The 27482-nt window shown below is 41.4% G+C and overlaps 1 protein-coding gene across 6 annotated transcripts in view; it reads left to right on the forward strand.

The window, feature by feature from the left end:
* Adarb2 (adenosine deaminase RNA specific B2 (inactive)) overlaps positions 1 to 25192 on the forward strand; it is a 512182-nt gene extending 486990 nt beyond the window's left edge. For 4 of the 6 annotated variants that reach the window (XM_074056753.1, XM_074056751.1, XM_074056754.1 and 1 more), the window contains 3 exons: positions 965 to 1146; positions 16413 to 16591; positions 20150 to 25192. In XM_074056753.1, coding sequence (XP_073912854.1) covers positions 965 to 1146; positions 16413 to 16591; positions 20150 to 20326 — 538 coding nt within the window. In that variant the 3' untranslated portion in view covers positions 20327 to 25192. The remainder of the gene's footprint in view (positions 1 to 964; positions 1147 to 16412; positions 16592 to 20149) is intronic. The other 2 variants (XR_012442201.1, XM_074056752.1) reach the window with 2 other exon arrangements.
* Positions 25193 to 27482: the final 2290 nt, after the last annotated feature.

Raw genomic sequence — 27482 nt, forward strand, 5'->3', positions numbered from 1 at the left:
TCGGTAATTAATGGAAAGAATTCTGTGTTAATTGACTGCTTCGGGAAGGAAGATATAATGACTCCTTATTAATCATGAAAAGAGATGTACAGCACGGAGGCCCCACAATAATTGCTCCAACCGTGGAGAAATGTTAATTAATGAAAAGAACAATCATGGAAAGAATTAGCTGTATAAAGCTTGCCGTGGATGGAGGTTGGGTTTTAGATACATTATTTAGAGTGAAAACCACAAAATGTTGCCTGAAATAGCAAATATGTGCAACCTCTTACCACCCAAATTTAGGGGCAGGAAAATCTTTCAGGGCTCCTGGCATTTTTGCTTGAAGAAGCAAAAACATTCATCCAGAACTGTATTTTTTTCAAAGAAAATGGCTTTAGATTCATCTCTGATCTGGCCTTCTAAAGTCAAAATCATCCCCAGATGAGAACAAGGTCATTTATTAATGTCCTTTAATTTCAACCCTGGAGGTCATTCTGACTGCTGAGGACAAAGGGAGTGGAAGATGGTATTTTCCCCAAATTGAAATAAATTCAATTCCTGATATCTCTCAGCTGATATAAAGAAAAATTCAGATTCACTTTGAGGGGCAGCTGTCTTTTTTAAAGATTCTAATTTTAAGTCCCTGAGAGAACATTCCACTTCCTCTCTCTCTAACGACTCATTTTCCAGAAAAGGAAGCCAACTTTATTAACATGGAGAAGCGCTGTTGGAGCTCAGTCCCCTGGCGACCAAGAAGCTCACAGTCATTAGTGGCCACAGGCCAAAGCTGTCCTGATGGTTCTGCCATGTCTGGGGAGCTCCCCGGCCAGTCCTTCCCCAACTCTGTGTGATGGGAAAAGGGACACCTTGAGGACGAGGTAGCTAAAAGGCACAAAGGCTCCAACATTGCACACAACAACCAGGTTCCCTGTCTGCTGTCCCTGAGGGAATCCCACTGACTTGCCCTGGCTTTTCCTTGCAGGTGGAATGTCCTGGGATTACAGGGTGCTCTCCTCTGTCACTTCATTGAGCCTGTGTACCTCCACAGCATCGTCGTGGGAAGCCTGCACCACACGGGCCATCTCTCCCGGGTCATGAGCCACAGGACGGAGGACATCGGCCAGCTGCCCACCTCATACCGGCACAACCAACCTCTCCTCAGTGGTAAGGAAACATCACCCTGGAGGGACCTGCCACCTCCTTCCTGTCGGCAGCCCATGGCACTGGCCTTTGGGCAGATCATACTTACTTTGGTTAATAACTATTTAAAACTTAACGAGCAAAATTGCAACAATCCAAAGACAGACCTAAAAGAGACAAAAGGATACAGTGTATCTCTGAATAGAGGAATAAGCAACATTTTAGCATGAATTCATGTGGGACCAATCATACATTACTATGTGGTTTTTTATTTGTTCTGTTCTGGGGTTTTGGTGGTACTGGGGTTTGAACTCGGGGCCTCAAGCTTGCTCTCTGTGACTGGGCCACTCCACCAGCCTCACTGTGTAGTTTTGACTGCAGTGTCTAAAGTAGCCAATATAAACAAAGACCCTCAATGACGTGTGTGCAGCAGGTCCCCGGCATCTGCCTTGATGCTATTCTACAGGAGGCCTTGCAGAGGAGCAAGCAGGGGGGTGACAGATGCAAAGAGAAGGAAGGTGGCAACCAGGCCCAGAAGGCCAGCTGGAGTGGGTCCCAAAGTGTGTAGGAAGCGTGCCTCAGAGGCAGCAAGGTGACTCTGCAAGCACTGATCTGGCCACAGCTCTTGCTTCCCACAGAGCCCAGGTGTCTTTAGAGACCTGGAAAACTTCAGCTCACCTGGTGCACAGCTGGTTGTGAGGGTTATGGGTCACACAGCTGAGGAAACACATTGGAAGTCATGCAGTTTTGTGCACACTAGAAAGTAGCCAGTAAGAAGTCTCAAAGGGTTTTGGAAAGGTGACCTTTATCTTCTGTGATCTTCCACAATAAGGGGCCTTCCAAGTTGATGGGAGTTGACTGAAGCTGAGAGAGGAAGTGTGTGAGGTTTTAACTGTATTTCATCAGTCTCGTGGTGGATACCTGGAGGAAAACTGTAGATCTTTGAGTTGGTTCCTTGGCTGGGGCAGGTGAACTGATTGGAGCAAAATCAGGCAGGTGCAGTGGAAACAGCAGAACTCTGGTGCAGAGAGCAGCTTAATCTAGAATCCAGGAGAGAGGGGACAAAAACCACAGGCTTTGCTCCTTCAGTCTGAACCCAAATGCTTGAAAGAGATAATAGTAAGATGAAACAGCCATTTTGACATTGCAGCTGGGAGTAATTGGACTGAGATTTATTCCCAGAGATCTAAAATTATTCTACAATAGAAGATCAGGGGTAAAATCGAGGGTGGTGGGAGCAGTATATGGAAGGAAATGAAATAATTCGTGCAAAATGCATAATTATGCTAAGCAAAGCGTCTAAGAAGATAACCTCTCACAAAAGTGCGTCCACTTATTCATTTATTCTGCCATATTCACCACTTAAAAATTGAGCACCTTCTATGTATTTTTGTGGAAAATAAGATCACAGATCGAAAAGTTAAAATAGAGAAGGTAAAAGAAGGGTGCTCCCCAATACATCCCTGAATGGTGACTGTATCCCAATTCCTTCACATATTAAAATTTCAGATTTTTAGACCAGATATGGTGATGTGTATCTATAATCTCAAAGGAGAATCTTCACTCAAGGCCACTCCAGAGTAAAAGTGTGAAATTCTTTCTGAAAATCAAAGTAAGAGCAAAAGGACTGAGGAATGGCTCAAGTGGTAGAGTTGCTAGAGAGCAACTCCAGTTGCTCAAACCCCAGTACTGCCAAAATAATAATAATAATAATAAATTCCAGGCTTTTTTAAACATACAAGACCTTCTGCCTAAGAGTCTGAGATCCTGTTACCTTTTGTCAGCAGTGGACAGAGTTTTGTGGCACTCTGTCATTCTACTAAAAACTAATTCATAAGAGGACTGGCTTTACTCTGTGCTCAAATCCATGGGACCTAGTTAGATTACAGAAGCTTGCAAATGTTGCAGTAAAGGAGAACTTATAGTCGATGTTAGTAATCCTCAGTGAGGCTATTTGAAAGAGGTAGGAATGTTAAATAGCTAACAGCTTTACCTTTCTTTACTGTACCATAAGGGTGAGCTAGGGTGGAAGGGGTGGTTTCTTCGCTACCATCCACCATCCTTAGGGTTGAGTTAATATTAATAAGGCAGGGTCACACCTACATACAAGTGGGGACTTAACTTCAGTGTGCTTGCTGCCATTGTTTGTTGTGGCATCCCCATCTCCCTACTTCTGCTGCCAGCTTTGGCTGTCCCCTCACCCTCAACACAGAGAGTGTAATGAGATTTCCTGTGTTGGGCAGAGTTAGTTCAGCTCACAGGTCCAAGCCATAAAAAGCTGGATCCAGTCTATAGGTATGCCTAAAGCTGCAGAGTCTCCAGGATCCAAACTTAGCTTCTGAGAAATGAATGATCTCTGGGTGGTTTTCTTGGTGGTAGAGAGAGATGACTACCCAGAGGGGCCTGATCTGATTGGTGCACTTATTATAAAGTTCAAAAGCTTCTTCAGAGAATGGCGCTATTATTTATCGAAAGAAGATAATGCTTCTTGAATAAGTATTCTCTCTTAATGTCAAGTTTATGTTATATTGCATTAGATCCTCAAATGAACCAGCAACAAGTAGTATTATCTCTGTTTTTTAAAAGTCAAAAGAGACTCACATAAATTCAATAACTTTCTTAAGATGCTTTATAAACTTGCTCAATAGGGACCAGGAATTTGAACTCAGATCTGATTGATTTAAATAGTAAATTCTTTCAGCATACCACATTGTGTCCCACAGCAACATAGTGCAATTGTTTAGAAGTCTATTTTTAAAACCATAAAATTAATAATGCAAAACAAGACTAGCTGAAGAGGTGGCAACATCGAACTAATGGTGAATTGGCGTGGGAGCAGTAAACCAACCCACTGAAGCTTGTAAAACTCTTAGCTGCCCGCTTTTCTCCCAATCCTTGAGATAAGAGTCGGGACTCATCCACGGCCAAGTGCAAAACTCAAGGTCTAGAAAATTGTATTTATTTTTTTAAATGGTCAAATATTTCATCAATTCTGATTTTTAAAAAAATCACTTTGGGGAAAATATCCCTTTTTCTTGCTTTCATTCTTCCTTTTTTCCTTTCTCCTGTTGTTTCTTAAAACTACTTATTGTGGTTAATAGTAACTCTGGGTAAGACCTAGAATGATTAGGTTAGAACCAGAGGCAAATGTTCCCATATTGGAGACCTCAAAATATGGTGTAGCTCTTAGTTTTATTTTTAAGTTAAACTTAAGAGAATTTTCATTCATTTTGATTGGTTCAATTCTCTCTTTTTCTGTGCCCTGGATCTTTGAGTTGTCCTCATTCTTCTTTGTTCATCTACTAGTGACAAATAGTTCAAACTCCGAAAGTACAAAGAAATAGAAAATACAACTACAACCATCCTTACTGAACTTCAAGGAAGTGGTTATTATCCATCCTTTGGGTACCAGCACATCATTTCCTGGGCATCTATTCTTCTTCTGTTCTCATCTGGGAATATGTTAACATAAATAAAATAGGAATTTTTTTTAATTTCAAGTGTAAATGCAGTGAATTTTTTAAAAATTTGAAAAATTCAGTACCACTTGACATTGTTGAGTGCTATAAAAGCAAAGCACTTAAGATACCTATTCAATCCCCTCCCCCAGGTGACGTCTGCCTGTACCACCAGCAGTGTGGTCTGACTAAGCATTTCTACCTGTACTTATGTGCTTGTTTAGAATATGGTTTTTATTTTGTAGAGGTGCAAATAAGCCTACAGCTTGATATCTCACCTGCATGCAAGTTCTAAACATTAACTGCATTACTCTTAATAGACATTTAAAATTTAACCATGCAAATTTTGTTTTTTTTTTGTTTTTTTTTTCTTTTTTTTTTTTCTTTTATTATTCATATGTGCATACAAGGCTTGGTTCATTTCTCCCCCCTGCCCCCACCCCCTCCCTTACCACCCACTCCACCCCCTCCCGCTCCCCCCCCTCAATACCCAGCAGAAACTATTTTCCCCTTATCTCTAATTTTGTTGTAGAGACAGTATAAGCATTAATAGGAAGGAACAAGGGGTTTTGCTGGTTGAGATAAGGATAGCTATACAGGGCATTGACTCACATTGATTTCCTGTTAACCATGCAAATTTTGAAAGGAAGTGATTAGAACTACTTGCAAAATAATAAAAAGGGTTGAGGTCTTGCATAAAGATAATAATAAAAAGACACTCAAACAAGCAAATGAGTTGTGCTTGAAGCTTTCCTCAAGGTCAGTTTGCAGAATTGTCTTAAAGATGAAGCGCATGCATTAGTAGAATGAAGCCTGCAATTTAGAAATGACAAAATCAGTTCTGGGTTAAAAAGAGCAGCCAAGCTGAAAAGGATACCCTTATTAACCCAGTCATAGGGCGTATATTAATGTTCTCCAAAGACATACTTGGAAAACTGCACAGCCCAGGCTAACCCATGGCTAGCTTCAACCAAAACCCCGCATTGAGGCTGTCTAGAGTCCTGAATCCTTCAGCAAATGCTGCATCATTGCCTGTGAACAGCTACCCCAAAAAAGTCCTCCCTTCATCCTTCTTACGAATTCAATAAGGTAAAAAAATAATGGTGAGAATGGTAATCAATAAAAATCTGTGCTTTGACAACACCACCAACAACAGGTGTTGGCGAGGATGCGGGGGAAAAAGGAACCCTCTTACACTGCTGGTGGGAATGTAAACTAGTACAACCACTCTGGAAAAAAATTTGGAGGCTACTTAAAAAGCTAAACATTGATCTACCATTTGATCCAGCAATACCACTCTTGGGGATATACCCAAAAGACTGTGATACAGGTTACTCCAGAGGCACCTGCACACCCATGTTTATTGCGGCCCTATTCACAATAGCCAAGTTATGGAAACAACCAAGATGCCCCACCACTGACGAATGGATTAAGAAAATGTGGTATTTATACACAATGGAATTTTATGCAGCCATGAAGAAGAACGAAATGTTATCATTCGCTGGTAAATGGATGGAATTGGAGAACATCATTCTGAGTGAGGTTAGCCTGGCCCAAAAGACCAAAAATCGTTATGTTCTCACTCATATTCGGACATTAGATCAAGGGCAAACACAACAAGGGGATTGGACTATGAGCACATGATAAAAGCGAGAGCACACAAGGGAGGGGTGAGGATAGGTAAGACACCTAAAAAACTAGCTAGCATTTGTTGCCCTCAACGCAGAGAAACTAAAGCAGATACCTTAAAAGCAACTGAGGCCAATAGGAAAAGGGGACCAGGAACTAAAGAAAAGGTTAGATCAAAAAGAATTAACCTAGAAGGTAACACCCACGCACAGGAAATCAATGTGAGTCAGCTCCCTGTATAGCTGTCCTTATCTCAACCAGCAAAAACCCTTATTCCTTCCTATTATTGTTTATACTCTCTCTACAACAAAATTAGAAATAAGGGCAAAATAGTTTCTGCTGGGTATTGAGGGGGTGGGGGGGAGAGGGAGGGGGCGGAGTGGGTGGTAAGGGAGGGGGTGGGGGCAGGGGGGAGAAATGACCCAAGCCTTGTATGCACATATGAATAATAAAAGGAAAAAAAATTAAATGAGAAAAAAAATCTGTGCTTTGAATACTCACCTTTTTAGGAAAAAAAGTGACATGATATAAAAAGTGGATTTGACAGCTTGTTATACCAAGCTGAGGATATATGCTTCAGTGAGCTTTCAAACTCAAGACTAATTTTTTTCATCAAGAAAAAGATAACAACAAAGTGATTTGGGGATAGGATAAACTCTTTGTTCATGTTAATGGCATGTTTAATAGATACTTTTTCAACCTTGAACTTTCCAAGTCCACACTAAAGATAAAGCTATGATTATTTTTTACAGCCCATGGTCAGGTCTTGGCAATAAACATGAAAATGGAGAGATGTGCCCAGAGAACTAACTGATCTCTGGAACCATGAGTTGTTTAAGACTCTTGGTTTATGTTCATGTGATGAGTATTACTATATTGATGATAAAATACAACAGAACATCAGCTGTCTTTCTTCGCAGTGCATGCTGTCCTAAAACAATAAAAATGAATTGCCTGTTTATCTAGAAGCCCTTTCAGACATCTGTGTTTCACAGAAACTTAATTAATCAGAAAGAAGTTTGACACTTATCAAAATGTTCACCAATAGAAGACTGTAAATGTTGTTCAATACCATCTATTTTTTCCATTCTAGGAATATCTGCTTCCATTTATATTCCTATTTTGTGTGAGTCCAGATTTTCAAAATACTGTCACACTAAGATGAGGAATCTCATATGACATGTCAGATCTCTTTAATTCAAGGGAAATTTCTAAAATTATCGATCACGAATAGTAGTTTGCAAAATAACCCAGTGAGATCATAGTAAATATTTTGTTTTAGGTTATTTTTACATTATAACAAATAAAGATAAGTGATGGAGTGGCGAATTTTGTAAATGTTTTATATAAAATGCATGAGCTTTAAAAAGTATTTGAAGCCACACGTGGTCATTCGCACCTGCAATTCGAGCACTTTGGAGGCTGAGGCAGGAGGATCATGAGATCCTGTGTCAAAACAAATAATTTTTTTTGAGCAGGCTGTTTTGGCTGATTGTCAATAGTCCAAGGAAAATAATCCCACTGTTGATATATTTAATTTGTCCAAATCAATGGGTTTATCAACATAATCCAGGCATTCATTAAATCATCCAACAAATTTATATTGATTTCTTATAATGCATCAGGCACAATCCTACTGAGGTGACAACATGAGCAGAGAGCTGAAGGAACAAAAAAAATGAAGTATGGAGAGAAAATAGAAAGAGAAGAGGGTAGAAGAAATGGGAGAAGGGTTTCCAAGAAAATTTCAGGAAACAGGCAGGGCTGCAGTTACATCTGGGGATAAGAAGGTGGGAGAGAAAAGGGCTTTTTGAGAAAGGCTGCTGTGGGCTTGGTGACACCTCCCAGTGTTTGAGAGACACAAAGATAAGAACTCAAGTTCATTTGAAATTACCCAGATCTAAAACTGCTTGGCCTTTAAGGGGTTACATAAGTAGCCGTAGGGTAAATAAGGCAAGAGACAGATGATAAGATGTCTTAAAAGTCATCTAGTTCCACCCCTTAGCAGGTAGCAAGTTTCCTGTCACAATGAGCTGGCACCTAACTGGGTAAAGGGGGTCTGGCATCATACGAACAGGTGTGGAAAATAACAGTACACTACAGCTCACCTGCCGTGGAAATTTAGCATCTTTTGAAGGATCTTGTGAGCATTTCAAACTATATGGAATGTAAACCACAATCTCTCATCCTCATGAATGAGATCATGATCCTATTGAGTCTACAAATAGTCTTTAGAAATCAGTGGTGTTGGGGGAATATAAGCTCTCCTGAGAAGACAAGACTCCTTGGCCTCACTGTCCTGGGACGTTGCTGCTACGTGAACAGACTCTCACAGAACACTCGTGGATGGTGCTGCCATTATGGGGGCTGTCAACCATCAAGTCAGGTGAAAGAAAGCAGGGGACAAGCTGAAGGGGGCTATTATTTAAATACCCAGAGAACGTGTAAAGACAATCTGACTGCAGACAGGACTGACTGTCCACCCTCAATCCTGCCACACTATCTCCAGACTTCATACTAGGTTTCATACATTCTCCATTGAAGTGCTCTATTAGGACAAGACAGTAGCTATGAAATTACTAGCAATTATGATGACATTATGTTAGTGACAATGAATAAAATGGCATTAATATAGCCTTAGTAGTGAGGTAACCCAAATCCATAAATTCACATTAAATTTACTAATTCTACTTCAATTAAGTGTGTGTGTGTGTGTGTGTGTGTGTGTGTGTGTGTGTGTGTGTGTGTGAAAGAGAGAGCGAGAGCTCACAGGGTACCTAGCAGTACATAAATTTCAAAGGTTCCTTCTATCCCTGCAATTTTATGATTCTATGCCTGGAAGCACGCATACTACTCCATTCATTTTGCAAAATTAAATATAATGCTCTCCTGTATTACAGGCTTGCCTCACTTCATGTAAAAACTTACATCCCTGCAATATCTTCTGTAAATTTAATTTGGGGAAAGTGAATTATATTTTAAATATAGTAGGCTCACTGGCTATTTAAAGACATGCTGCAATGTCTTACTTACATGTCTTTTAAAAAAATAAAAGGAAAATAAGGGCATCTTTAGAGCAAGGCATCTCTATTTAGCTATGTGGGTCAAAATAAAAGTCAGTTTCATGGATGAATTACAGATTCTCTCTTTGCTCTTAGGCGATGATAGGAGCAACAGTAGTGTCACAGTGACAGTAGGGCTCCTAGTGACAGCGGTAATAATCAAATGCTGGTGGGAGGGAGGAGGAGGAGCAGCAGTAGGTTAATTAACTTATCGGAGGTTACACTGCTAGTAAGTCACAGAACTGATATTTGGCCTTGCTCTGTTTCTACAGCCCACCCTCTTAGCACGATTATGTGCACTGAAATGACAGCCAGACAACCTCACTGAACCACTCTCTCCCTATTAGTCAACCTGGCCAAATATTTGTGTCAAAGGCTGGTAGAGACGAGCATGTTCTCCTACAGATTTACTTTAGAGTAAGATACACTCCAAAAAATCCCTAAAAAACTATTAACCCATATATCATGCAATATGTTATGAATTAATAAATGTCAACATATCTCTGTGTTAGGTATCAGACTACTCTGAATAGGAAACTTATTGGGTAGGGATAGAATTATTTCCAAAACTGCTTGGAAAAAAAAAAAAAGAGAGAGACTAGATCCTATTCTTTACCAGATTACAGCTTTTCAGGGACTCCATCTTTCCCTCACCTTTTCCTGGGCTTTCTACACAAGTTTCCAAATCCAAGATCGCCCTTGACTGAGGGAGACCTCCTTCAGATAGCAGCATGTGCTGTGGTGCTCTCTGCTTCTCTTGGTCACTTTCCACCACCAGCCTGTCTGCACAAGAAATGTTCTCGTGGGCAGCTGTGCCACAGTACCAGGCCACTGCCTTCCCTAAGAGGAGTCTCACTAACGGCACAAAGGGAGGGAAAGTGAACACGGCCCAGAAGAAGTCTTAAACTCTCTCACCTACTCCAAGAAGTGGCACTCAAAGTGTAGGATTACTCTAAGAAGTGAATCCAGAGTGAAGGATCACTCCAGGAAGTGATGCCCAGAGTGTGGGATGACTTGTTGGATGTAAGGTTACTATAAATTATTACCGTATTTGGAGAAAGAATCCTTGCAGATGTGATTCAATTAAGGCTCATGAGATGGAAAGATGGTGTGAGTCATCTCAGAGTTGCCTACATGCAATCACACTGGTGCTTATAAGAAGAAGGTACTGGGAGATTTGACACCAACAGTAAAGGCCGTGTAAAAATAGAAGCAGAGATTGCAGTGGCCACAAACCAACCAATGCCTGTAGCCACCAGGAGCTAGAAAACCAGGAAGGAATTCCCCTACAAAGCCTCCAGAAGGAGCTCAGTCTGCTGACACTTGATTGCAGATTTCTGACTCTAGCATTCTGAGAGGGTAAATCACTATTTTAAGCCACCAAGTTTAAAGCAATTGTTACAGCAGCCTCAGAAACTGAATACAATGCTACATTATTAAAGTATAGTTTCTCTACATATGGAGACCATATTAAATTCTGCAGTGTGTTCTTGTTACAAAACAATTCATGAAAGGCAACATTCATTAAAGGCCAAAGGTTGCAGGGTTCATATTGGGTTAATTTTATTTTTGATTTGTTTTAGTTTCTGGATGTCAACGGCTAAATTCACAGAATCTTTGCTTAAGGTGGTCTGCAGTAGCCTATGTAAGTAACATGGTACTGGACCCCAGAAATAAACTAATCCATGTATTCACAGAGCTGAGTTTCTGAGTATTACTTTCTTCTTGAAGCAATTGGCACAATGCTGGTGTCTTTCACGTTCAAACCACAAAAGCTCTTACCTAAATCTTAACCAGGACTAGGGCCCCACGTCAGCTAACAGATTCTGATCTGATGGTGTCCTTCTGTGGAGGGAGGTTTTGAAATAATCTCCATAAGGCACTTAATGCTGTGATCTGGAGACAGGAAGTAATAATGTACTTTCTGCATGCATTGAATTATTAAATGCATGCTGATGTGTTATCTTAAAACATCATAAAAGGAGTCTGAGCTGGGTACATCTGTGACTATTGTGAATTGTGTCCTTGTGCCTTGATTTTTATCATCAATCTTTTCATATCCCTTCAGGAAGAATGACTTAAGACCTTCTGTCATTTCACAAATCCTAGCCATACAGAGGGAAAAAATTAAGTACAAACCAGACTTTTATTTCTAGGCCTGAGAGGATATGTCTTCATTTTATCCAGCACCATCTAAAAGTGTAAGCACAAGGGAAGTTGAGGCAAGAGGATCTCAAGTTCAAAGCCAGCCTTTGCTACATAGTGAGACCCTGTCTCAAATAAATAAATAAACAGCAATAACAAAAAAGCTAACCCAAAAAAACAGCACCCAGAGATTACCTTCTCATGACTGCAGCTGGTCTCTCCTACCAAAGGAGAATACAGTGTTAGACTGATGTGAATGTTCTGCATGATTATTGTGTGTTTCACTGTACATTGGTAAATTTGCATATTAAATTCAAGTGAGTCTGGTACATGGTTCCATCATCTTGGGCAATCATTAATTATAGTAATGTCAAAAATTGTTCTACTAGGGCTGGGGATATAGCTCAAGTGGTAGAGTGCCAATTTAGTAAGTGCAAAGCCCTGAGTTCAAACCCCAGTATCACAAAAAAAAAATTGTTCTGCTGGAAAGAATATTTAGTAAACATTCCAGTGCTGTCTCTATACGGTTGGTGAATTAAAAAAAAAAAAAAAGAAAGAAAGAACGAGGGGAGGGGTCAAATGGGAGAAAAGATTGTCATTCTGTCAGGTTGTTTTGGGAAGTATTTTTTGCTTGAAAAGGACTGAAGGGAGATAATTCTTAAACTAAAGGCTCACGTATGAATGGACAATAATGTCTCCCACAGAGACCTTAAGGGCATATGTAAAACAAATAAACGAATGTAAAAATGTTTTATGTTTGTTGACTGATTACCATTCCCTGGAACAATTAAGTGATTTATAATTAAATTGAGAACATTTTCTATAATCTAACTGGGAACATTTTTGATATTTGCGACTTGCAGAGTACTAAGCAAACTAGAGTTGAACTTCAAATCTTCCTTCAAATGGAACTAACAATAACTATAGCACTTGATTTAAAAGTGCTCTTATCTGTCTTATTTGATCTTCACATCACCTTGGGAAGTGAAATTACAGCTATCAAAGAACAAAAGAAGGAAAAGAATGATATGTGCCAAGGTCCCAGAGCAAAGGTGGGCTAGAACCCTAGTTTCAGGTTCCTAAGTTACAAGTCTCAACTGCGAGTTGAATCCTGTGCCTTCCCTCTTCTTTCCTTCCTTTCTTACTTTCTTCTTTCCTTCCTTCCTTCCTCCCTTCCTCCCTCCCTTCCTTCCTCCTTTTCTCCTCCCTTCCTCCCTTCCTCCTTTTCTCCTCCCTCCATTCCTCCCTTCTCCCTTCCTCCTTTTCTTCCTTCCTTTCTTCCTCCCTCCCTCCCTTCCTGCCTTCCTCCTTTCCTCCCTTCCTCCTTCTTCCTCCCTCCCTCCCTTCTTCTCTCCCTCCCTCCCTCCTTTTCTCCTCCCTCCATTCCTCACTTTCTTCCTCCCTCCCTTCCTCCCTCCTTCCCTTCCTTTCCTCCCCTGCATCCCCCATGTGCAGAGCAGAGTGTGCCAGGTTAACAGGAGCACCCTCACGGCTGCCTTCCCAGCACTGTCTGGGCCCCAGCAAGGCTGGCAGCCAAGCCTTGGGAGGAGAGCCCAGTGGACTGCAGCTGAGCCTCACCCAGGCAGGTGTCTTGATGCCTAAGCCAGAAGCAAAATTGCAACACTGTCCCCAGTAAAGAGATGATGGGAAGAGATCAGGAGTGGAACACCCTGTCAGGAACCAGGAAGGCTACATATTGGCATTCCAAGGCTTTACTCTGAGTTCAGAGGTTAGGACTTCGGAGAAGACCCAGTTCTGCACCATGGTGGTCAGTCCTGACCATTGTAGAGACTAGAGGAATGAAAAAGAGAAAGAGGGGGAAAAGAGGAGAAGGAGGTTGTCTCACTGCCAAGCCTGGCTGCATGCATATCCCAAGTGGTGGCCACCTCCTTTTGTACCCAGTCATCCCTGACCTCAGCAGCTGCCTCCTCCTGCTAAGACGGTCCCTGCCCAGTAGGACAGCCCATGGCTGCCAATGGGCCAGATTGTCCCCCCTGTCCAGCTCTCAGGGGTGGGCAGCTGTCACAGCAAATCAATTCTAGGAAAAAGAGCTGACATGAACGGAGTGGAATTAGCCTGAATGTCCAACACTGCCCATCTGTGACCAGAAGAAGGTCACAGGGTGACTTTCAGTCTGGAGCTGAGCTGTGTAAGTGGCAGACAGCAAACTCAGACACAGTGTACTTAGAGTGAGCCTCGGTTCTATCCAAGAAGCCCTGGATTTGGGGTGAAGCTGGGAGCAAGGAGGATCCTGGGGTCTATGGCTGCACAACTCAGAGTCGAGTGCATCATCTCCTGAATTTTAAAGCAGGCTGCCTCCAGAAAGTTACCTTGTGTGGTATTTTACTCAGCATGGGGACAGATCTCTCCCCAGGAGCTTGCTGCAGATCCCAGGGCTCGAGATATGCTCAGCCAGTCAATGCTTTGCACCTGACCTGCTTCTAGAAGCCTGGGCTTCTCCACCAACATTGAGTGTCAAGTTCCCTTAGTAGCCATCCTGAGGTCTGATGCATTGCATTTCCTGAATTTTCTGGTGCTTCTCTCCAGGATCCTCATGCTTACATGATACATGGCTAGACCTCTGAGAACCTTTGACAGGTTCCTGTCACTCGTGCCAACTGCAAAGAGCAGGAATTTAGAAGGCAGAATAAGAATGCAAGCAGGAAGCCAGGTGCCAGTGGCTCATGCCTGTAATCCTAGCTACTCAGGAGGCACAGATCAGGAGGATAAAGGCTGGAAGCCAGCCCAGAGCAAATAGACCCTATTTCAAAAAAAAAAACTCCTTCAAAATAAAGGGCTGGTGGAGTGGCTCAAGGTGTAGGCCCTGAGTTCAAACCCCAATACCACAAGAAAAAAAAAAAAGAAAAGAAAAGAAGAAGAATGCAAGCAGGACTGGAGGATCAGGGTTGACCTTCACAAGGTGGAACTGATCAAGGGGGGAGAGAGGTCAACTGGGCTGTATTCTGGGAAAGTGATATAAGAGAGCCTATGGGAGCCATGGCAGGTGAGAGGTTCAAGAGGCACCAGTAGGAGGCATCTGATGAAGGGTTTTGGATCATACACTAAATATCCCAGAATATGATTAAAATGAACAGACCACAGACTGAATTCCTTGTCTGCTTACTATTGTGATTGGACCATGAGATTTTGAATGGCGACTGAGCCCTTGGGCATGCCCCCTACAACTTATAAGGGCAGCATCTAGCATGTATCATATGTGGGGTTGCCAGGAGTCCAAAACATGAGAGCTATTGAAACGATCGACTGTACTCACTTGGGTGTCATTCCTCCAACCACCGTAGCGTATCTTTCTTCAATGGCCTCTCCCCAAAGGTCAACAGATTCATCAGCATAACCTTCAAGAAGGGAAGCAGACAGCCAACAAGTTGGGAAGGCAAAGTAGTACCAGACTCTTGCTTGTGGATCATCCAGTTGGTGGCACAGGACAGAAGGGACTTCGGAGGTGCTCACTGAAGTTTACCAGACATCTCCCCCAGCATCTCCAGGAAGTTCTGATCGGAATGAGGAGTGTTGGGAGGGGACTGAGCAGGAGTTGAGGCTGGAGATGACATTTGAAGCTGGAAAGCATTGCCAACCCCCTGACTCTGCCTTCTCCTTGTGCTCTGCTGTGTGGAGTTTTAGCTGTGGGGATTGAGAGCCTCAAGTGAAAGTCAAGCGTACAATCTAACAAGGGGAGACCCACTGTGAATTAAGGACTTCCCTGAGAATTCTGGATGCTTGCTGGGTAAGACCACTTCATGGACATGCAACCCACCCAGTCGCACAGGACCCCGAGCTTAGAAATCCTGTGTTTAAGGGGATTGGACTATGAGCACATGATAAAAGCGAGAGCACACAAGGAAGGGGTGAGGATAGGTAAGACACCTAAAAAACTAGCTAGCATTTGTTGCCCTTAACGCAGAGAAACTAAAGCAGATACCTTAAAAGCAACTGAGGCCAATAGGAGAAGGGGAACAGGTACTAGAGAAAAGGTTAGATCAAGAAGAATTAACCTAGAAGGTAACACCCATGCACAGGAAATCAATGTGAGTCAATGCCCTGTATAGCTATCCTTATCTCAACCAGCAAAAACCCTTGTTCCTTCCCATTATTGCTTATACTCTCTCTACAACAAAATTAGAGATAAGAGCAAAATAGTTTCTGCTGGGTATTGGGGGGGGAGAGGAAGGGGGCGGAGTGGGTGGTAAGGGAGGGGATGGAGGCAGGGGGGAGAAATGAACCAAGCCTTGTATGCACATATGAATAATAAAAGAAAAAGGGAAAAAAAATACAATACAAAAATAAATAAATAAATAAAAATAAAAACTAAGATTCATTAAAAAAAAAAAAAGAAATCCTGTGTTTAGTTTAATGTTCTGTTGAACTCTTGAAATTCTTAATAACTTTCCTACAGAGGGCCTCCCATTTTCATTTTGCACTGCATAGTGCAAATAGCCAGTGCTGTTTGTAGCTAACATTGCTTGATTAATTATCGTACATCTATATCTCTCTTATTTATATTAGGGTTTTTTTTTTTTCTCAATCAACTAAACTATAAAGCTAAGATCTGTCTGAAATTATTTGCCTTGAGTGGGGCTGGGCATCCAATGGGTGCCCAATAAATACACATTCTTAGATCGTTTTTACATGGCTCTGTTTGTTCATTAATTCATTCAACAAATATTAATCGACAGGGTAAAATCTGGGCTGAGCTCTTTGAATATGACTGCCCATAAAATCCTTTAAATTAAAGGTTAAAAACAGGTACCAGTGATGAGGCTGTCATCAAGGTTGTACTTGATTTTCAACCTTCATCCCTACAAGTAAAACAATGACTTCAACATGACTATGTTGAAGATAGAAGGCTGGATGACATGTATGTGAATATATCATCCCAGCTCAAACGCAGGGTTTTTTTCCATTATCTGCTCTCACGGGAGCCCTGTTTGGAGCAGGACTGTTAATGCTTGGCTGCTCTCTATTTCTCTCTTGACAGGAGTGAGTAATGCGGAGGCCCGGCAGCCGGGAAAGTCTCCCCACTTCAGCCTGAACTGGGTCGTGGGCAACGCGGACCTGGAGATCATTAATGCCACGACCGGGAAGAGGAGCTGCGGTGGGTCGTCCCGGCTCTGCAAGCACACGTTCTCCGCCCGGTGGGCGCGGCTGTTTGGTATGGTAGGTCCCATCTGTCCTTTCTGAGGGAGAGCTGGCTGCCTGCGGCTAGACTTGGGCTGGAAATTAGGGCATCATTTGGTCCGTGGTGGGGGTAAGACAAGACATAAAAAATAATTCCTAGGGCTACCGGCTCAAGAAGCAGCACCTGCCTAGCAAGCCCAAGGGCCTGAGCTCAACCCTCCTACCAAACCCCCCCTCCAAAAAAAATCCTCTTCTCCAACTTCCCAGGCATTTCCCTGCAGACTTAAGACTGCTGCGTGGTGTGGTCCTCACACCAGCAGCACCGGACTTGGTTAGTGGGGCTCTAGGAAGTCAAGCAGGAAAAGAGCTTATGGGTGAACACCTCGTGTAGCCGAGCACTATGCCAGTGGCTTTACCCTGGGTGTCCTAAGAAAAGTACACAGAAAATCTGAATCCCACATTATTTCAAGTTCAGATATAAGGACAAGACTGCTCAGAAAAGCTAGATAATTGCTCCCAAATTTCACAGTAGTGAATGTAGGGGTTAGAATTTCTCCTTTACCCTAAAGCCTACCCATTTTCTTTTTTTTCTTTTATTCATATGTGCATACAATGTTTGGGTCATTTCTAGCCCCTTCCTCCCTTCCTTTTCCCCTCACTACCAGGCAGAAACTATTTTGCCCTTATCTCTGATTTTGTTGAAGAGAGAGTATAAGCAACAATAGGAAGGAACAAGGGTTTTTGCTGGTTGAGATAAGGATAGCTATACAGGGCATTGACTCACATTGATTTCCTGTGCATGTGTGTTACCTTCTAGGTTAATTCTTTTTGATCTAACCTTTTCTCTAGTTCCTGGTCCCCTTCTCCTATTGGCCTCAGTTGCTTTAAGGTATCTGCTTTAGTTACCCTGTGTTAAGGGCAACAAATGCTAGCTAATTTTTTAGGTGTCTTACCTATCCTCACCCCTCCCTTATGTGCTCTCGCTTTTATCATGTGCTCAAAGTCCAATCCCCTTGTTGTGTTTGCCCTTGATCTAATGTCCACATATGAGGGAGAACATACGATTTTGGGTCTTTTGGGCCAGGCTAACCTCACTCAGAATGATGTTCTCCAATTCCATCCATTTACCAGCGAATGATAACATTTCGTTCTTCTTCATGGCTGCATAGAATTCCACTGTGTATAGATACCACATTTTCTTAATCCATTCGTCAGGGGTGGGGCATCTTGGCTGTTTCCATAACTTGGCTATTGTGAATAGTGCTGCAATAAACATGGGTGTGCAGGTGCCTCTGGAGTAACCTGTGTCACAGTCTTTTGGGTATATCCCCAAGAGTGGGATTGCTGGATCAAATGGTAGATCAATGTCTAGCTTTTTAAGTAGCCTCCAAATTTTTTTTCCAGAGTGGTTGTACTAGTTTACGCTAATGATTTTTCTATGTTGATTTTATATCCTGCTACCTTGCTATAGCTGTTGATGGTGTCTAGGAGCTTTTGAGTAGAGTTTTTTGGGTCTTTAAGGTATAGGATCATGTCATCTGCAAATAGGGATATTTTGACAGTTTCTTTACCTATTTGTATTCCTTTTATTTCTTTTTGCCTAATTGCTTTGGCTAGGAATTCCAGTACTATGTTGAATAGGAGTGGAGATAGTGGGCACCCTTGTCTCGTTCCTGATTTTAGAGGGAATAAACCTACCCATTTTCATTATAGCAATGATTCAGAACCTGCTTTCTCTCTGTCAATACAGATAATAGCTACACTTGAGGGTTTTTTTCATTGAAATACAGATTTTTATGTGCTCCAAAAGCACATAACCAAAAAAGAACAGACAACTGAAAAATAAGCCAACAAATAAAAAAAAGTTTTGCTCATTTTTCTGTACTTTTTTTTTAACCCAGGCAATGATTCCAAATCTAAGAATAGTGGGGTGGTTGTAGTCTATCCAGTAGAAGAACAGGATAGACAAACCTACACTTAAACATTTTTGTCAACTTAGAGAACACTGAAAACTGCACATTTAGCTCTGAGCTTGGCAGTGACTTCTGTCTCTACCATAGCCATGATAGACATGGGTCTGTGGCCAGACCATCCTACAGCTCTGCCAGAGAGCTCAGCCTCCATGCTGTCTACTCTGGGCACTTTTCCCTGTCTCACTTATTCCAAAGACTAGAAGGTCAGGGAGGCACTGAGTTTGTCTTGCTAAACAAACAGAGCCTCTTGTTTTAAACTTGCTTGAGGGAGCATTGACCAGTGAGTGGTGTGGTTGATCCACAAACTCTCAGAAGACCCTGTGGTGAGATCTTGAACTCCCACTCCCAGCCAACCCTCCATCCTCCCAGTTACACACACATACACACACACACACACACACACACACACACACTGTTTGGGGGATTGAAGCCATATTTGATCACTGCCTTATATTGGCTCCAAAGTTTTGTTTATTATAACTCAAAAGCCTGACACAGAACACTTCCTTTTGTTTTTTATGCTAGCACAGAGTTTATTGTTCAGAAGCCCTGCAGAAGGGATCCCAGCAAGAGAGCTGGAGTCCACAGCTGCTTTCAGACTGGGGATGGATAAAGGAGGGTGGGTGGGGAAGTCTCAGGAAGGTCACTGGGTGAGAAAATCCTCAATATCCCTTCTGACCCTCCTGAGATATGGTTTAAGGGTGGGTCGTTCCTTCTGGGCCAGGTGGTGGAGTTTCTAGTAAATGACTGAAGGTGAATGTCTATTTTTCTGTAGGGCCAGATGGAGAGTTTTCAGTAAGTCACTTTCAAGGGGGAGGGGGTCCAGTTCTAACATGGCTTCCTTTTATTACCCTAACAGTCCTTCCTTTTATATATATAAAAGGGAATGGGGCACAGGATGTTCCTCTATCTACTTTCTACTTCCTGCTGAACAGGGATGTCAAGGTCTCTTAAGGGGCAGGGATATTAGCAGGGTCTTCTTGCTTTAGGTGACTGTAGCAGCCCTGTTGGAGGAACAGAACTGAGTTGATCTGTTTACGAATAGTGTCCTGGACAAAAGCCTGGAGCATTTGGGAAACAAAGCAAGAAAGTGTTTGAAGAAGGCAAGGTCACAATGAAAAAAATAAGGGATCCCAGCATCCACTTAGCCCAGGAGGACCACTGTCCCCAGCTAACACATCCTATTGTTATCTTTCTCCCTGGGTGACTAACAACATAACTCAAAGCCCTTCCTCTTTCCTGCCTACCGTGATGTTGTTAGTGCATACATCATCCTTGCCTTGCCACCCCCCATTTTGAGTCCCCAATCCTTTTTAAAAATCCTTTTAAAAAAACAGTGTTTAGATTTTTAATAACAAGCAAGTTACATGTTATATGTTTGTTAATCATTTGTACTTCTGATGAGAAAAGTTTCCTAATAACTGGGTTTTCCATAGAATTTTCTAATAAAACTCAGGTAACTGCCAATACAGATGTTCTCTATCATGGTGCTTTTTTGCTTTAAGGGAAGAGAGAAAGAGAAGCAAAGACCAAGACCAAGAGCTGGTGTTTTGCTTGCTAAACACCTCAGTGAAGCTCCTGTTTCTCTGGTGGTTGATTTGCTCTTTCTCTTTCCTGTCCACAGCTGAGCACACGGATCCCAAACCATGGAGACACGCCATCCATGTACTGTGAGGCCAAGCTGGGGGCTCACACCTACCAGTCCGTTAAACAGCAGCTGTTTAAGGCTTTTCAGAAAGCTGGTCTAGGCACCTGGGTGAGGAAGCCACCAGAACAAGATCAGTTTCTACTAACTCTTTAAGTCACTAGACTCCTTTGCTATTGGACCAGAGTGAAACATGGCCGTGTGGGTGGAGCAATGTGAGGTATCTATCTATCAGTTCTCAGCGTTTGTTTTCCTTCAGCATTCTGAAAACACAGGAGTGTCAATGTTTGGATGAGCAACTAGATTTGAATTCGGGACACACTTCTGCCCAGGTTGCTAGTCCCAAGAATTCTGTCCTCCATATCTAGAGTTACAAGTGTTGTTGCACTAGCTCCCTCTCTTCTTGGTGGTGCGAAATGATAGCATCTCTTCAGGAGAGAGGAGCTTAGGTGTGGGCTTGGGAAATAGTACTGAAGCCTAATGTTAGAAGTGAGCCTCTAACGTACCATTCCCTAAGCTTCCTTCGCTTGCCATGAGCCCTCTGGCATGGTTCAAGTCTCGGTAGCACATGTTTATGTGACACTTCAAGATAAGCCACAAATGAAGAGAAAAGCAATTGGCTCCCCCAAAGAAATAGGTATGTCCTATTGTTTTCATTATTTCTTTAGCTCTCACCACCTCCTTTCAAAAAGGATTTCAGATGTGCACTTTTAAAGAACAACTAAGATAGCACCAGAAGGATGACAAACATTCTTGCAGTGCAAAGGAATCGTTGCCCAAGGCACCGAGGAGTTACAATTTATAATGTAAGGAAGCTACTTTTAGACGTCCTACCAAGTGAGTGTTGCAGATCAGCCTATGCCTATTCAATAGATCACAGCTCTTAGCTTCTTTTGGTAGATCACGATAGCCATTGAAAATCTGTAAGTTTGTAATTCTACCCTACAACTTCCCTACCATGAAATAAGGAAACTGTGTCTAAGACCAAATTCTGACTTTTAAACTAAATTTTATTAGAAAGCAAATACACACACACTTATACAACCATTCTAAACAGTGTTTAACTTAGACTTGTGGAACTAACAGCTCTCTACTCTTTTTAGGTTTTCCAATAATCATGTTGCATGATCAAAAAAAAAAAAGAAGAATTAACTCACAACAGTTGCCAAAATACAAGAAGCAGGATTCTATCATCTCTATAACAGGCATCATACAGAGTTCACAACTCGCTATGACACAGGATCCTTTGGGATTTAGCTCACAGCATCATTACTAAGGGAAGAGGTACCTGATTCATGCAAGAGAAAGTCACTTCTCTAACATATCTTTAGTCAGCCCACATTCCTGGAATTATTTTAACATTACCTCAGAGAACTCATTTCTAACATTTGTCATCGTAGGTAACAAGTCTCTAATTTTTACAATTAAAAAGCCTCTATCTGAAATGCATTATGCTAAATAACAAATCACAGAAATGGCCTCACCTGGAGTATGGGCATCTAGCATAGAATTCCAGCTGACTACTCCCCAAGAAATGCACTCATTACATCATGCTGTATATATTCTAGTATAAACACAGATATGGTAACAACGAGGCAAAATGAAACAACTTGTGTTGTAGCAATTTGATATAAAAACTATGAAGTAGCCATATTAGTATGACAATAGAAACTCTTCCTGGGATTTAATATGAGGTCAAATTTATCGCTGGAGTCCTTTTAGAAAAGGAAATGGTCGCTTTAGTAACTCCTTTGAGATAAAGTTTTGAAAGACAAGAAAATGTTTTTACAAATAGGTAATTCATATTAGCCTTTCATAAAAATCAAGGGAGTAAAATGAAATCTTAAATCAGTGTAGAGGTTAGGATCAAAGGGCCAGTTTTTTATATAAATTTCTGATAACTCAAAGTATCACTAGGAGAAATCTTAGAGAACTAGGATATCTCATGAGCTGAGTTGTGGCACAAACACTGTTCCTCACCATCAGATACCTGGAACCCTTCTCTGAAAGTCTAGAGGCACTTAGGATTCATGGTTGAAATCTCGGACCCAAACCTCAAATTACTCATATTCCAAGCTGTGACTTGTAGAATGTCTGATGTTTTCTATCAATGTGCTCCAAGCAATGTTAGTCCTATAATGAGACTAGTATCAGCAGCGGGCCTTAACTGTAGTGGAAAAAGGCAGGATGGGGCATACCACAAACAGGCTCAGTGGGTGCCACCCATCTGATCTGATTCAAGAGCCATGGAAAGCAATCGCTGTTCCAATAAGGAACATTCCACATGCCTGAATTGCAGGTCATGACTCCTTTTCTAAGGCACTGGCTCAAAAAACAACCCAAACTTTACTAAAATGTGAATTTCTCCTTCTGAGGAAGGCCACTGGTTGACTCCCTTCTACCCCTGAATACCACCATAGGGATTCACACTAAGTCATCAGGGCAGAGAGGTGAAAGCTCTTCAGAGGTCCATAGCAAGGGAAGAGTTTTAATGCTTCCAAAAGTAAGTTTGAGAAGCTGGGGCTTTTCCAAGAAGGTACTTGTAAAATACTTGATTTTCTTGGAAATACTTGAATATCTTGGAAGACGCTTGTCAGGGTGAATGCGAAATGAAGCGGGAAGTTGGGAGAGGATAATCCCAGGCTCTGTACAGTGAAAGGAGACGGAATGCTGACACAACCCAATGTGAGCCATATACCGGGGAGCCAGACAGCCTTCAAGCAATGTGAAAAACAGAGGGCAGTGAAGCAGAGAGAGTGAAAAGGCTGGATACATTTACTCTCTGAAGCCACCAGGTATTCAAGTCAGGGCTGCACACCATTGCCAGACTGTGCCACACGACTTGCAGGCGCCTCACCCAGCTGTGAAGTGGCCGTCACAGGATTCTGAAGCAGTGTCTGGTGTGCCAGGGACAGACCAGTCATGTAAGCACTGAGACTAAAAGGCCAACAGTGGAAGCTGAAGGATGTTACTCTCACTGCAGTGATCCGAAGAACAACCCAACAGTATCTGAGACTAGGTCTAGCCTGCATTTTTCACTTAGTCTTGGGAATAACTCACATACACCTCCCCACCCGAGCTTTCTGTAAGGTAAATAAAACACAAATAGGTGATGTGTGAATTTTAGTTACCCTGAAAAAATACATATATATAACCAAGCAAAGAAAAAATGAAGATGGGTAGAACACAAAGTTAGGGACCATCCAGGCATCTAAGTCACCTTGACTGCTCTCAAAACTAGCAACCCATCTTTATGCTTCATCACAAATGGCTCAAAGTCTTTTCTTTCCAAATTTTCTGTATTCTATGTTCATTCCTATTTAGTCCCACTACTGAAGTCTAAATAAAATCAGCATCATCTTTATCTGCCTCCAAAATACACATTGCTTTCCTACTGTGGAGATAAGCAATTTAAGGTTTCCTGCCTGGTTTTTAGTCAAAAAAGTCAGTGTCTGATTATTTGTGAGCCTTTTCATAGGACCAAGTCCAGGGGAAAGGGCCATAAGCATTCTGCTCATCCACCTCCAGCACAAGGTTTCATAACAGTGTATAATATCAAGTTATTGAATTTAGGATTTCTTTGAATCTTGTTTTTGGCAACAAAAGTATTTGCAAGTCTATAACTATTGTTTCCTTTTCTATTCCTGTGATTCTCTTTCAATCTGTGTATATCTTTCATTCCACTACTGATTTTGTGATGTCTTATTCCTCAGAAATGTCAAACTGAGTTACTTTTCAAACAAATGCATAGCTCATATTTTTGCATATAATTTCCTTTTCAAGAGAAACAGTTCCTATCAATAAAGTTAAGTGGGTTTTTTCGGTACAGTGTTTACCGTATCTGGAGAGCCATAAATAGTAAATACATAGTCTATCAATTCCCAGAATAGAGTAGTTAGAGTATTTTGATGAGATCTTATTTTTAGATTATAAATTTCAAGATGAGTCTATAGTATCTTGTTTTAAAAAATTAAGAGGACAATTGAAATTTAACTATAGTAGACATTTTTAATTTAGAAAAACTTATATACTTATTTTTTAAGAAGCCATTCTAATGAAATAATGTAATTGGCCCAAAATACAATAAATATCACTTTCTAGTAATGACCAAAGGAAAGTTAGAAAAAGTCTTTCATTTTATCATACTGCCATTTGACTACCACGACCACCTCTTATGGCAAGAGTCTCACTTAGCACCCAGCAAAATATGTCATACCTTCTTTGCTGGTGCCTTCTCTAATACAGTTTGGGCTCCTTTCTTATTTTTTTTCCTCCTTCTTCTTCCCCCCTCATATTGTCTGCTCTTCTCTACCCATAGATGTGTGCTTCCTTTGTTCCGATTCCCTGATGTCCCTGAGAGGAGTGAAGTCTCAGGCATGCTCTGCCCCTGGGCTGATCTGTGTAGTAGATTTATGCTCAGCGGTAGCCTTCCTGATGTGTTCATGTGATAGCTTGACTACAGGGATTTTTTGGACTCCTGGAACGTGCCCATTCAGTCTGACCTCCCAAAAGGAACAAAGATGGCGACATCTCTAGAAATTCAGATCAAACGATATCATCCCTGCAGGGAAATGTACGCTCTATCAAACCTTGAGGAAGAAATACTTTATTTCCTGACTCATCATTTTAAAAAATTGGAGAAGTTAAGCATCCTTTAAAAATAAAGTTATCTGGATTCTTGTGTCTCTTTTCCCACAGGCACTAGATTTCTATCACTCTACAGTACATGCATCCATTTAAAAAAATCTTTCCCAGCAGTGCCCAGTTAATTTTCCACATTTTTTAAACAAAATGAAGTTAATAAATAATTCTTAATTGAAGGTATGTACATAAAAAGCATGACTGAATGGCAATATTGTACCAATGGATGTACATTTGTAATATTTGTAAAAAAAAATCCAAAATCTTAAAATATGAATTTACATATGTTAATTTGCCTCTAAGGTATGTAAATTGCACTTCATTGATATCTGATAAGTGAATGTTTCTGTTAAGTGAATAAAAATATCAAGTAAAATTGTTCTTTCCTGGATTGCTGGGATTCTCTTCATCAGGCTGTGTTCAAGGTTCTCTGGAACCCTATGATGGGATGTCCTGAGCAGCATCTGCCCATTCCAAAGACATGGCATACCAGTTCTAAAGCCTTCTTCTTTTTATAATAATTATGACATCTAGGTGACTATGCCAGAGCAACAGTTACCAGCCCAGATGTTACCCTTACAGATTTAATGTAAGTAAACTAGCTAAATAATCACAAAACAAGGAATGAAAAGCCTTCAGACCTTTAATTGGCATCTCATTATCTGTGTAAAATGAAATGAACCATTTCATACATGATTTTGCCCCTCAGTTTTCTCATTGTCAAGTATGGGAAACAAAACTTATTCAACAAATTCACAGGACTGCAAAGGGGAATCAATGTAGTCAAAATGTTACAATGCTTTGAAAAATTAAAGCATTGTAAATATTTAACATGTTCTGGGTTCTCTACCCAAATTTGCCATAACAAATAATCTATAGATGTGACTGATAACTGTCCTATAGAATACTAATCCAGATGAATATCGGGACAAAAGAAAAACCTAAAATGCCACTAGGGGATGTTTACAGTTTTGACCCTATATAACTCTGCATGAATTGGATGTTCCCGTGTTCCACTGAGCGTTATCCCAATAACACATCTTGTTCCTTTTCAGAGACCTAAGTCTGGACACAAATATGTCCAGAAAGGGACATAAGTTTGCTAGCTGCAAGAACTTTGATGTTTCACTTGTTACCCCAGGAATAGACAAAATTACAAATACGCTAAACACAGGTCTTGTTTACTGCTGTTTGAGTGATCATGGATAAGATTTACTCCGTCCTAAGAAGTGTCTGCAATTCTATCACACATTCTCTTCAGCTCAGGAAAACTATTTCTTCTGTTGTTGCTCAGTCTATACTTATTTCATATTAACTACAGTGATGCTCAACCCAAAAGACAGCACATGAGATCTCAAGTAGAAAGTAGATATGGAGGCGGGGAGGGGCGGTGTCTAAAACAGCTCAGGAAAAATTTGACACCGTCTTTTCATTCTTAGGGGTGGGCAATTCCTCTCAGTTGACTGTCAGTGTTCTGAAGAGCTTCTTATTTTTTCAGTCTGAAAGTTATCCCTCATAGAGTGGATTATTAAGGACCAGGATTATTAGTGGGAAATAAAGGGGACCTGAAAGTATGAATGGGGTGTGTCATGCCTCAGGAGTCATCTGATACGAATCACCAAGCTTCAAGAATCTGAATGTCTGGTGGGAGGGATTATTTATTGGCTAAAGGAGAGAAAGGTCTCCAAACTAAAATTTTTATGTCCTCCCAGAAGTGATTCTCGAGACTGGCACCCAATGCCTGCTGTCGCTCTCAGAGGACTTCCTTCCATGAGAAAAGAAACCCATCATTCTTGGAAATGAGCAGTCCAATTTTGGTAACTTCTTTACACATAATGGTTCTGCACATCTACCTAAATCATTCTTCAAGCCAGTCAAGCTCCAGCCTGCCTTAGGCTGGAGTACAGGCTCATTTCTTGCAGCATTTTTCTTTCTTGTTGACACTTTTTTTTAAAGCATGAAACATGAAGTTTATGATATATTGTCTTAGTAAAAGGTTTTAGCTAAGTGTGTGTTCCCAAGGAAAGAAAATGAAATCTACTCTGATTCTTAAAATTTGATAAGTGTACATGAAGGTTGAAGGACAAACTGTCCACAGCAATGGTTTTTAAGGTTTGTGATTGATCACACCCTTGTCCACTTTGGAGCTATTAAATCAGGTTCGCTTAGTTGAGTTTAGCTTGATGACAGTGAGTTGCAGAAACCCACTGCTCTTAAAGGATCAGAATTTTTTTTTAAGTCTTTAGCAGTGAAGTTAAAGCATGAAGGAGTCTAAGCATAATAATGACGGCTGTGAGTACCCATCTACCCCCAAAGCAGCCACACCCAATCTCTTGCTTTTCAGACCTATAAATTACTTGACTAAACCTCAAATTGAGCTCACTAAGAACTTACACGTTTGAGAATTTTTTGGAGGTTCTACCAGGGAGCACAGCTACTCATATACCCTGGACCAAAAAACTGTCCCCTTTCAGGAAAAATCGTACTCTTCCACCAAGTCTGCAGATTTTGGGGGGAACACACTGCATGGTGGTGGGGGAGGGGACAATGTCCTAGCCAGTCAGATTCAACCAAATCTACCTTAACTATCACCAATGGCATGACAGATGTATCACAGCCAGATCACTCTCGCATCCGAGAACTTCAGTGTTCAAAAACCATCTCTCTCTCT

The sequence above is a fragment of the Castor canadensis genome, chromosome 15 (genome assembly GCF_047511655.1).
Source record: "Castor canadensis chromosome 15, mCasCan1.hap1v2, whole genome shotgun sequence".
Classification (NCBI taxonomy): Eukaryota; Metazoa; Chordata; class Mammalia; order Rodentia; family Castoridae; genus Castor; species Castor canadensis.